The sequence below is a fragment of the Crinia signifera genome, chromosome 1 (assembly GCF_055691185.1).
Source record: "Crinia signifera chromosome 1, ASM5569118v1, whole genome shotgun sequence".
NCBI classification, from domain to species: Eukaryota; Metazoa; Chordata; class Amphibia; order Anura; family Myobatrachidae; genus Crinia; species Crinia signifera.
Window position 1 is genome coordinate 430,696,619 of NC_139217.1, and position 13,043 is coordinate 430,709,661.

General features: G+C 44.9%; 1 protein-coding gene across 9 annotated transcripts in view; it reads left to right on the forward strand.

Moving 5' to 3' along the window:
- The window catches only part of MAST4 (microtubule associated serine/threonine kinase family member 4), a 510,888-nt gene extending 505,093 nt beyond the window's left edge, over window positions 1–5,795 (forward strand). For all 9 annotated transcript variants that reach the window (XM_083152444.1, XM_083152461.1, XM_083152453.1 and 6 more), the window contains one exon: window positions 16–5,795. In XM_083152444.1, coding sequence (XP_083008570.1) covers window positions 16–3,443 — 3,428 coding nt within the window. In that variant the 3' untranslated portion in view covers window positions 3,444–5,795. The remainder of the gene's footprint in view (window positions 1–15) is intronic.
- The last annotated feature ends 7,248 nt before the right edge of the window (window positions 5,796–13,043 follow it).

Consider the following 13,043-nt stretch of genomic DNA (forward strand, 5'->3'; position numbering starts at 1 on the left):
GCTCATTTATTCTAGGCACTAATTCTTCCCAGAGCAGCTCCCCAAGTTCAAGTGCTCCCAACTCCCCAGCAGGTTCTGGACACATAAGACCGAGCACTCTGCACGGCTTGGGTCCAAAACTAGGCGGGCAGAGATACAGGTCTGGAAGACGCAAGTCTGCTGGCAGCATACCCCTCTCTCCACTGGCAAGAACCCCATCGCCAACTCCTCAGCCCCCCTCCCCACAGCGCTCTCCATCTCCTTTACACGGGCACTCAGTAGGAAGCTCTAAGCCGACGACCACCTTCCCAGCAAAGATGCACTCCCCACCAACAATCGTAAGGCATGTTGTCCGGCCCAAGAGTGCCGAGCCCCCGAGGTCTCCACTACTAAAGAGAGTACAGTCAGAGGAGAAGCTTTCACCATCATACTGTTGTGAGAAAAAGCACTTATGCCCTCGCAAGCACAGTCTGGAGGTCACCAAGGAAGAGGTTCATAAGCAGTCCTCCCAGCGTGACATCACATTGCAAAGCCTAGAGGAAAACACGTGTGACATCCCTGCATCTACCCGGGTTAGGCCGGTGGAGCAAGGCTGTCTGAAGCGCCCAGTCTCCCGAAAATTGGGCCGGCAAGAGTCTCTGGATGACCTGGACAAAGAGAAACTGATGGCCAAGATCGTCATAAAGAAAAAAGAGATGTCCGAAAGACAAGACTATCTCCTGAAACAGAATATACCGCAGGAGTTGCACACTGATTTAGGGAACCAAGGCGCCGAGGCGGAGAAGGAAGAAAAAGCACATCAGACCCTTTTAAGGAGGTCAAACATACCCGATAATAAATTTGCCACTTATGATCCTTGTTCTGTCGGTGTCATGTTTAAGGACACTCACTGCAAGAGTGCAAATCCTCGCCCGAACGGTGCCAACACTTCTGGGGATGCCCATTTATTCACTCACTGCTCCCCGGTTGCTGAAACTGCACACGTGTCCTATGAGCTCAAGAAGGCTCCCACTTCAATCTCCCTGCAGGATAAACTTCTGCACCCGCCTGACAAGGTCATGAAAGATGACACTTTGGAGAAGTCCCTTCCGCCCAACATTGATTTTTTCAGGATGAAAATATCCTTCGAAGAGAAAGATGGTGGTTTCTGCCAGGCTTTAAAATCTATAATTGTTCCCATGTCCTATGAATGCATGCAGACAAAGCCGGGACATCTACCGGCAGAGACGTTATCCCTGCTAGACACCAGGAATTGCATATCTAATGGTCAGAACTGCCCGGTTTCTTTTGCATCATTAAAAACTGCTAACAATAGATGTGAAAATAATGCAGACAAATCAAGTGTTACAGCCACGGAGACACCTGTCCGGAAAAGCCCCTCCGAATATAAACTAGAATCGAGAGCTGTATCTTCCCTGAAGCCAATCGAAGGTACTTTAGACATAGCATTACTGTCAGGACCAAAGGTTTCAAAAGCAGAGTCTGATATTACTTGTAATAACCCCCTGAAATCTGATGAGCAAAGCCGGAATTCAAAGAGCGAGGCTCCAGACAGCGGCAAGACATTATTATTTACCAAACCTAGCTCTAATTGCTCAAATATGCTGGCGGGGCACAGGGGACCTATTACAGAGAAGCCGAGTGAGTCTGCACAAGCTGATTGCTGCGCTGCAAAGATTTGTCAAAACAAAGATGTATCGGATCCGAGGACAAAGAAAAATGTTGTGGATGAGACTAATTCTACTCAAAGTCAAAGGATAGGCGCAGTGCAGCCGGCAGTAAAGGGTCCTGCAGCAGAAGGATTGTCTCTTTCTGTGAAAGCTAATAGACAGGAGATGACAGCTCTGGATATGTCCTCTGTCAAATGCTCACTGGAGCATAGGTTTAGTACATCATACTCTGAGAGGACTCCTACTATTCAGGAATCCTTTGAGAATTCGGCTGCTACAAGTCTGACACAATCTAGCATCTCTGAAAAGTATGTTTCTGCGCTCAGCTGTATAGAGGAACTAAATCAACAGGCAGCTGTTCCCCAGACAGACCCTAATCATCGCACGTGTATGGCAAAGAATGTCGACTCTCCCTTTCTAGATGAACTCAGGGTTAGCAAAAAGCCTGTGCTGAATGCACAAGAAAAATCCACTCCTGTGAGCTGCAGTAAAAATCTGCAGAACGTTCCCCAACAAAGTCCTCTGGAGCCTATCCCGAAAAATGATGCGGATGTTTTGAAAAAAGGATTATCCCGTGTTAATGTACAACAGTCACCTACAGCCACGAGTGACCACTCCGGAACCAGTACCAAAAGCCTCACGCCACTAAGAGAAGAGCCTAAGTCTGCACACATGCAGCTAGTCAGCTGCATTAATAGGGCAAAAGTGGCAACAGAATCCAAGTCCACTTCTGTTAAAATAGCCCTCTCCGATAAGCTAGTGTTGTCACAAAGCCCTAATCCCAAACTGTCCGACATAAAGAGCAGTCAAACAGTTGTTCAGAAACCTGAATGTCTGGTCAAAGTTGCCCCCGGTCTGATCAAGGACTCTGGCGCTCCCACCCAGTACAAAGAGACCACTAAAACGGCACCCTCCTTAATGACGTCTACAACCGTTGAGCGTGTAAATGTAAAGGTCACCACCAGTGTGTCCACCTCTGAACTTTGTCTCAACGGCAGTCCAGCAGTCGGCTGTGACCCTGCCGGTGCTGTTACCCCTAAAGAATGTTCCGCAAAATCATATCTAAAAGAAAAAACGAGCGCACACGCAAAATTAGCCAGAGCGGCCGCTACCAAACACTGTGCACAAGGAAAGGCTGCTCTGGACGGGATGGAAGCTCGACTTTCATTCATCGAAAGCGCTCAAGAAAGTAAATGCACAGAAGCACTTTATGCCCTGAGTGACAAAGGAAGAAGTAAGATTACTTCTGTTGTTACAAATAGAGACGCTAGAGAGATGAATTCTGAAAAGCACAAGGCTAGTATCTTTCAAAATGTAGTAGGGAAAGACGGAGACCCCAGAAAGACACTGTGTGACCCTAAAAGCGGTGGCTCTGCTTCCCCCAAAGCTGTGTGTACAGATGTCTCTGTCGCTAAAACGCACTTATATGAATGTCCTGGGAGCACCAATAGGGAGAAAACTGAACAAAACGCCAATCTGATTGTTGCAAATAGCAAAGTGAGGAAGGATGCCCAGGTGTTCTCCGGTAAGACTGGTGCCAAGGATGGCTGCAGCCTTGCAAGTAAACCCATCACCGAAAAACAACTAGGAGCCCTTACAAATGCTGCAGCCCCTGGGGCGGTCCGCAGGGACCCCCCTTCCTCTCCTAGCAAGAAGAATGTCACAAAATATGTGCCCAAGTTCCCAGCCGCACCTCTAGAGAATTTCAGCACCCTTTCCTCGGAAAGAGACTTAAAAGGACAGAAGCGGGGAAAGGAGGCCGTATCACAGAGCAGTCCTCACAAAAAGACTTAATCTGCCAGCATCATCATCAAGACCTCTTTACTGTAGTAGCTGCTAATCTGGGACTATTTCAAAACCAGCACTGTGTAGTATTTCCATATGTATTAGTGTCATGTTGTGTGTTGAAACAAAATGAGTAAAGAGGGTTGTAGCTGTCAACTCAGATTCCCAACTGTAATCTGTCTGCCAACAGAGTGCGGTTGCCGGCAGAAAGACGTCTTTACTGATGGGAAAGGGCTATGGGGGGGAAATGGTCTGTGTATATTTACACTATTGTATTTGTGTTGAATGTAGAATGTGCAGATTGCTGCTGAATGTCACTGTCCATTTGTAGTTTGCTTCATAAAGCTGCAAAATTAAAAAAAAAAAAATCAAATCCATGCTTTTACCGCCGGAGAAAGGCGGTTATTTCCCTACAGCGGCATTTGCAAGGAAATATGAGTTTTTTGCTTTTAATTCACCCAAAGATCAGATATTGCTCAGAGACAGTATTTCCACTTTGCTTTGATGATATTAAGAGCTGGATAAAAAAAAAAAAAAAGCTTTGCAACAATATTGCAGGCGTTTCATAAAAAAAATTAAAAATTACAAGATTTCAATATTTCGTTTTCGTTACTGTAAAGAATATAACTTCCATATTGTAGGCTCAACCGGAGTGTGATCTATAACATCCGTCCGCAACAGTAATATGTTGTGTTGCTGTGTTAACAAACCCGACCCTGTGCCAAATAATTAATTACAGCCTTATGCAGCAAATCCAAATCACCCAGCAGCTTAAGTGGCGTGATGCCACAAATGTGGTCATGAATAATGTCATCTCTTACAATATGTATTTTAGGTAGTTTATATTAATGTTATCAAAGCAATACATTAATCCCATTTGCCTCCATTTCACAAGTGCAAAAATCTTGACTTTTTGTGTGAAAGGAACCTTATATCTTGCAGTTATTGAATGTATATATTTTGTTTTGTTTACTGCTTAGGCTTGAAAAAAAGGGAAACTTGTTTTGCAAAGTAAATAATTGAATAAGGAGCATTTCTTTGAAGAACATTTGTAGATGTTGATACATAGCTGGGGCCTTACCATGTAGAGGTTTAGCTGTGCTGGGAATTTGCATTATTTTGTAAGAGCATTAAATAGCTCCATACAGTACATTTCATAGCATCTCTTTTTATGTATTATAAATATGTGAATAATGTAACATAATGAATAGGGTTTTTTTGGGGCCATGTTAGAGCTTTCTTGGTGCTTGGAGGGCAAGTTTACTTTCTACCTTTTGTGAAGCCTTATTTACATTTTCTATACTTACTCGCATCCACGTGTTTGTTCTATCTTCATCCACAGTTGAGCAGAATTAGAAACATAATGGGCATGATCCTTGTTTCTCTCCACACCACCACATAATGTGTAGCGGCGGTACTGTGGCAATAAGACGGCCTGGAGCCAATCCCTGCTGACCATTTGCTCAATGCTAGCGTTAGAAATACATTTGTTCGTGGCTGTTTAAAAGCATTACTGAAACGACGCGAAAGACAGACACGTGCAACATCAATGGATGTGTTTAGCTATTTCGTTACCAGTCAAGGTTGGGATAGCGAAACGCGTTCTGCAACATAACCTTCCATCAGCCAGACTCCTTTCTGACACACAACTTTGTAGCCGCTTCAGAAATGATTTGTGTCCTTAATCCACAGCTGCGAAGATGTGTTTTATGTATAATTGTTTAGGTGTAGACACTGTGCAAACTCCTATCTCACGGCGGACTTGCGGAGATCAGATTTGCATTAATCTAGACTCCGTTTATTATTTTTTGCCGCTTCCTTCAATAACTGATTCAGAGGATGCACGATAAGGGGTTTCACGCATTGCAGGCTTTCTGGCGGTTATATATATTACCAAATATTAATGCACCTGTCTGTCATAGCGCCGCATTGGGAGCTGTTCATTTGATGCCTTTTTAAGTTCTTTCATCAACCGTTTATTAACTGTTTACACCTGTATTGTTGTGTAGTCACGTCTCACACCTGTCACTCATGTTGTAGTCTTAAAGTACCTGCTGTGTTCATGTCCTTACATGTCTGTAACTGTTATCCTTACTGCTGAGATACTTGTGTTACTGTTTAGTCTCTTCTATGTAACGTTTCTAAGGTCTGTGCCCCTTTTCTAGTCTTTTCTGCTGTAGAAATACCAGCTTAGTAACTGTGCAATAAAGTGTTTGTTGTCTTAACTTTCTATAAAACTAAATACACAACAAAAAAAAACACAAAACTTTATGAATGTTGTATTTGTTGTATATTGAACAAGTATTTATACTTCAGCTGCAACACGTAACATTGAAATAAAAAGTCAGCATGAAGGTAAAATGTGTGTTTCAGTTTCTGTTCCAGAGTGGCTCCTGAGAAGTAGTAGTTTGTAAATAAGGCGCCGCAAAGTGTCTGCAGCGATGTACATAGCAAACAAAAAACAAATTACAAGGTAACGTACAGGGTGTGTTGATAAAATACAGCAGAAATAGGGGTATAGCTGGTAGAACTAAAATCTGCATCAGTTCTGAAGTAGGTGTCGAAATTGTCAAGGAGACTGAAGATGAAGTAGAGGAAGGGAAGAACAGGGCAGGAGCGCTGGTGAGGTAAAGAGGTAGGGTGAGTACGTGAGGAAGTAGGGCCCTACTCATAAGAGTTAACAGACTAAAAGGAGGTGGGTGGACAAACGAAAAACTATAGGATAAGTAGGAACGGACGGGAACAGATGGAGGGGTAGGGTAGGCAGGATAGGAGGAGCGAAAGAGGTTAGGCGGAGGAGGGATAGGCTAGTTGGAAGAAGTGAGTTTTGAGGGAGCGCTTTAAGGAGGTAAGGGAATCCGAAAGCCTGATGGGTGGCGGGAGGTTGTTCCAGTGCAGGGGGGCAGTGCAGAAAAGTCTGCTTAATCCTTGATCATGTCAGCGGCGTAGCTACGTTTTGGGCACCCCCCCACCGTTAGGGGGGGCGCCCCCCCCCGCCGCCCATTCAAACCCCCCCAATCCCCAGCAGCCTTACCTTTCGCGCTGGTCCTGGCGGCTCCGTTCTTCTGCTGAGGACCACCACAAAATGGCCGCCCCCATACAGCAGACAGTTTCAGAGAACTGTGTGCTATATGGGGGCGGCCATTTTGTGGTGGTCCTCAGCAGAAGAACGGAGCCGCCGGGACCAGCGAAATAGGTAAGCCTGCGGGGGATTGGGGGGAGGTGTAACTATAGCACCGTAGCCCCTGGCGCCCCCATATGCACAGCGCCCCCCCGCGGTGGCGGGGGCTGCGGTGCTATAGTTACGCCAGTGGACCATGTACAGTAACTAAGGCGGAGATGTATAAGGTGGGGAAATTCCCAGTCTAGCTAACATTTATCTACTCCATTCCATAAAATGGAAGTGACATCACCTGCTGTGCTGTCACAGATAGTTGTGGAGCTACTTGAGACCTCCATAGAGTCTTAACCAGGTCAATGAGTTGGAAGGGTACTTGTGTAGTTTCACGGTGCCAGCATGGGTGTACGCTCGCCGCGAAATATGTCCAAAAAAGTAACTTAACTCCATGCCAACATGGATAGTTCATACCTCCACTATCCATGTTGGCATGGAGTTGATTTTAAAGCGTAGCGTAGCGAGCCACCGAGCCCGCAAGGGGACTCAGACGCACGGCGCTATGCTGGCGCCGTGAAACTACACATGTACCGTTGGAACTTTATCGCACTTCCTCCCTCATCCATGTCAAGCCCCACATTGCCGCCAGCCAGCCCCTCATTGCTGTCCTCCTGCCCCTCATTGCCATCCTACACCCATCATGTAATTGAGCACATGCTGGCTGGCTGGCTGGCTGGCTGCCTTCATGCAGCTCACATGACCCTCCTGACCTGCACTCCCTCAGTCCAATCAGTTCCGAGAGATAACCTCCGCCTCAAAGCAAGAATAGAGTGCATGTACCTTACCCCTGCAGCTGTTACCCAAACTAAGCTGTTGTTTTTTCCATTTAACGTTTTAGATGTTTGGATAAAATGTTAAGCATTCCCTGGGTGCTAAATATCCTCGTAAAGGGGCCCTTTAACATTAAAAGCAAAAGGAGTATATACGTATATAGATAAGCCTCCACATCCTCTTGTGTCAGTTTGTGTGTACAATATTAGGTATGTAGTTAAATGCCCACAGTGTGGATCCCGGTGGTCAGGATGCTGAAATCCCGACTACAGATATTACCGTTAGATGGAATCCAAGCGCACAGGGTCATCAGATGAAAACCGGTTATTTCGGTTGAAACAGCTGTCAGGTGTACAGCTGTCGTTGTGTGCAATCATGTTTGTACAATAAATCAACTTTTCTTCACCATCCACCCGTGTGCCGGTTCCTATCCTTCTACAACCAAGGGGGGTAAGTGCTTTTCATATATATATATTTGGTACTTATGTAGTATCTGGGGTGCCGATTTTTTGATTGTATGCCTTAAGTTAAGGCATACAATCAGATGCGATGCGATATCGCATCGCATCGCATGCGACCATCGGATGCGATGACCTGATTTTTCCATAGGAATCAATATTAAAATTGACTGAGTCCATTTTAACATGGAATTCAATGGGAAAAAGGGGTCCTTTTCATACCCCTACTATCCAAGTGGGCATGGAGTTGGATATAAACCTGTGGCGAGCGTACCGAGCCCGAAGCGTGGCGAGCGAAGCGAGCCCCGCGAGGGGACGGTATTCTGTGTCCCCTCGCGGGGCGCGCTACGCTCGCCACGCTTCGGGCTCGGTGGCTCGCTACGCTCGCCACAGGTTTATATCCAGCTCCATGCCCACTTGTATAGTAGGGGTATGAAAAGGACCCCTTTTTACCATTGAATTCCATGTTAAAATGGACTCATCGCATCCGATGGTCGCATGCGATGCGATGTGCCCGATCCGACCCGATTTAGAAATCGGCAGCCCAGATACTACATAAGTACCATATATTTTTAAATATATATATATATATATATATATATACACACATATACACACAAGCTATGCTGAGTACTGAGCCCTCTACCTTCATTTATTTAAACAATGAGGTCACAGGCCACTGCACCCCAACCTGGGAATGGTGAGTGCAGGTGTGCACCACATTCCGAGGAATGGCTAACACAGTGTTATATACAGTATATATATATATATATATATATATATATATATATATATATATATATATATATATACAGTGTGTATATATATATATATATATATATATATATATATATTGGTTAGATAAGAGTCCCAAATTGCACAAATTGTCCCACTTATTTAATTTTTCTATGTGGATTTCCACACGAGATTTAGAAATCCTCCCAGCTCTTTTCTGCTGCCACTTCCAAAACGGTCCAATATCACATGCCTCCGGAAAGCTACAGCCACAAGTCAGCGTCCCCAACGCGTTTCGTCAGTTGACCACTATACATTGGTCACAGATATCACACAGATAAACACTGATCACCATACACAGATCTCACACCTGGTGCACACTGGTCACTAAAGTATACACAGGTCACGCAGATATCACACACCTGTTGCACACTGATCACTATTCATAGGATTGGCCTATACAAGTCTTCAGGATGCAGCCAGTGACTATAAGCTTTGTAGAGCCCTTAGCTGTCTGTTAGCAGTAATGAATGTGTACATTATAAAGACAGAGCCCATGACTCTATCTTTATAATATACACAGCAGCATGTTCTGTTTGCCCACAGCAAGGATACTCTGCTTCATGTGCAAGGTGCACTAGTTTTCCTAATTGAATACTGGTATATAAACCCCCAACTGTTTAGCAGCCATACACCTTTGAAAAAGCTGTCCTTGGGTGACAGCGAAACACGTCAGTCTCTACTCACTTGCCTCCAACTGCCACTTCACGCATTTGCACTTTATCCTGGGATCCAACCAGCCGCCTCACCAGTGGACCGTGCCTGCAATTCCAGCCTTTCAGTGGACTTCTTCCTCAGTTTCCAACAAAAAGGGATGACACAGCTTCCATGCTATCCTAAAAGGTTTTAAAGATCTCCCAGAGGAACCCACCAATGAACGGCACTGGTAATTATATCCACACCATCTAACATCTATTGGATTTGGGAACTATACAATCCCTGGCCATATTGATTGGTCCTCCGCTTTATCCTCTGGTGGCATAAATAGGAGCGGATCCCCCCTTCAAAAACATCTACAAAAGTGGCCCTGTGGGCAGTGAGCATGTGTTTTTAATATTTTTATTTTATATGAATTCATATGTATGTGAGTGTACCAATAAATGTTATTTTATTTATAAAATCCTCATTGGTTCCAGCGCTACCTTTTTTCCCCATTTTTCTTCTCTGTTTTTTGGGACCTACTCAGTCCCAGTAGTAGCTGCTTTACAAGACATCCCTTGCCAGCGCCCCTTATAGCTACCCAGTAGCTCCAGCCCTTTCTCAGAGCCCATGACTATACCTTTAATTGTCTGCTGATATTGTGCCAACCAGGGCTGTGGAGTCGGTAGATAAATGTTCCGACCCCGACTCCTCGTACCTCTGACGCCAACTCCTCGACTCCGACTCCTCTCTATTCATATGCAAATGTATTTGATACATTCCTTGAAGGAAAGAAATTCAACATACATATTATTACTACAGAAACTATAGGCTGGGAAGCCAACAGTCTACTGTATTGAACAGTTTAAGCAAAGGACAAACACAATGAAAACAAAGTTTTATTATTTTTTTTTATTAATTAAATGGCTGGATAGTAGCAGTAGGCATAAACATCAGGAACAGGAACTTTACCAGTTCAAAGATAAAAACCACATTATTTGGTTGTTTTGGGAACAAAAACAATAGGAAAGGTTCAGAAGTGTGGAGCATGAGTTCCACATGCTTTGTGACGACAACAAAAATCAACGAGCCACAATCTCCGCTGGTTTGCTTGCTCGTCACCGTTCAATTCATGGACACAAGGAACGATTTCTTTACCGAATCGTTACTGGCGACGAAAAATGGTGCCTGTACATCAATATGAACCAGCGTAAGGAATGGCTTAGCCAAGGTAAACAAACGACCCCGCGCATGAAACAAGATCTTCATCCGCGTAAAAAGATGTTATGCGTATGGTGGGAGAGCTTGGTTGAATGAATTTTTCGAGTCTACACCAGGTGATTTCTACCAACGAGGTATTGAAAACCTTATTGAACGTTGGAAATAAGTTGTAAACTACAAAGGAGAATACATTTATAAGTATTGGTGCTCCGAATTGTGCGTTGCGTGCCATATAGTGAAGCACATGAAAAGCATGCTTTTTCACGGTCACCTAACGTGTTCGTTTTGTGGTTATGTGAGGCACGGCATGCATTGGTCGTTATTCTTACAGTAGAGAAGTCATTAATTATAATTTTCGGAGTCGGTGCATTGTACTCCGACTCCAGGTACTCGAAATTTACTCCGACTCCTCGACTCCGATCCCACAGCCCTGGTGCCAACAGTCATGCGAATTTCCCATCTTGTTCTCACAGTAGGTAAAGCAGGTGCCCAATAGTAAAAATAGTAAGTTGCATGATACTCAATGAAGTACAGTATATGTGCCCTGCACATCCCCCACTGTAGTGGGGAGATAACTGTGGCCCATGGACCCACCCCACTGGGGACTTACCTAGCCACCTCTTTGCTAGACTGTCCTCGAGGATCATATTTTTTCCATTTCTTTTTGATGGACATTACAATTATCTGGAGGATATTCTTTAGAACTGCATTTGGTATCAGACGTAGCATTGTGCTCTACAAGACGCAGCCAAGCTATTTTTTACCCACAAAGTTTAAATCTTTTTTTTTTTTTTTACATCTCTCTTTTTCTGGCAAATTGTGGAACCTCAAAAGAACTTCGATCAATTGGATCATTTCCGTTCACACACTTCACAGTGTATTGAGCTCTTGACAGCTGTAAATGCTTCTAAGTGGGGCTCATTTCCATACAGCGGTAGTTAGAGCACAAGTGGATATTGTCATCTCCGGCAAATTACTTTCCTCTGGACCTTTTATTGTAACATAAATGGAGATGGTGTCTAAAATCTCAAAGTATTTCTTAAATTAACAATGTGACAAAAGCAGGAAATTGTAATTACCTTTTTAATCTATAATATATATGCCAAAGATACAAGGCTATTTTTACATTGCACACTATACTTAGGAGTTAACAAAATTCTATTCAGATCTAAAAAAGGTGGATTGGGAATTTAAAGTGTCCCTTTATTCCCCCTTCACATTGCAAATGCCCAGTCGCATCCTGGATTTGGACATGGGTCCATTCCGGCATTTGCGAGGTGAAGCTCCCTGCAGCGACCCAGCAATAAACCGGATCGCTGAGGTCATCGGGGGAGGGGGGGGGCAGTGGAGGAGGCATCGCTTGGAGATTGATGCTGCTGCCTCCCTATAGTGTGAACGGAACCCGGGTCGCTCGACCCCGGTTACCCAATCACACTGCCCAGCAACCCGGGTCTGACCCAGGTAAAACTCTTCTTTTAACCCGAGTCATGTTGCCTGGTTGCTGGACTATTGGAAGACTGGATTATTCAAAAGGCCCTTTCACACACCGCCCAGTGACCCAGGTCAACCCTGCAACAACCCGGGTCAGATACAGGTTATTTGTGCAGTGTGAAAGGGGTATTAGAAGAGCTGTGATCAGTGCAGTGTGGGCATGTACCCAACCCACCAGCGGGATATGTATCAAGCAATGGTGTAAGAAAAAGTACAAGCCAATTGGCGTGGAGTTCATTTTATATAGCGTGGCGAGCGGATGCGTAATACGTCTGAAGTAATTCGCGTCCTCTCGTGGGGCTCGCCACGCTTCGGGCTCAGTGGCTCGCTGCGCTCGACACACAATATAAAATCAACTCCACGCCGACGTGGATAGTGGGGGTATGAAAAGGTCGGAGGACGCGTACCGCCGCCCCTCGCGGGCTCGCTGAACTCGCCACGCTTTGGGTTGACATTGATCGTGGCGTGGCATTAACAATGGGGGTCGTTAACAATGGGGGGTCATACAATGAAAAATGGGGTCTGGGGGGCATTTAACATTGGGGCCAATGTAAAAATCGGGTCAATCGCATCGCATGCGATTTGGTTGCATGCGATCGACCAGATTTCATACAATTAAAATCAGTATCGCCATGCTAGGAAACAAGTACCACATTTTCTTTATTATCAGGATCGCATTTCCCATACTTATTATAGAGAATGCAATCTGGCTGAATGTACTAAAAAAAATTTGAAAAAAATCACAGTGAGCCCTGTGATAATAACGTCAGCTTGTAAATTCATAGTGCTATGAATTCCTTACCCCAGGCAGAGCTTTCTCTGGGAAAACAGTGTGGAGTCCTAGCAATCGTGTGATCAGTAAGCTGTGTCCAATGCACAAACAGGTTGATCACTGTGTAAAAAAAAAAAATCATACTCTTCTACCCAGGGCAGGGCCGAAACTAGGGTTTCCGGCGCCCGGGGCAAGGCAGTCTTTTGGTGCCCCCCCCCCCCTCCCCCTAGTGATGCTGCTGCGCGCCGGAGGCGCGTCGAAATTTTCGGGGGCGTGGCCTAATTTGG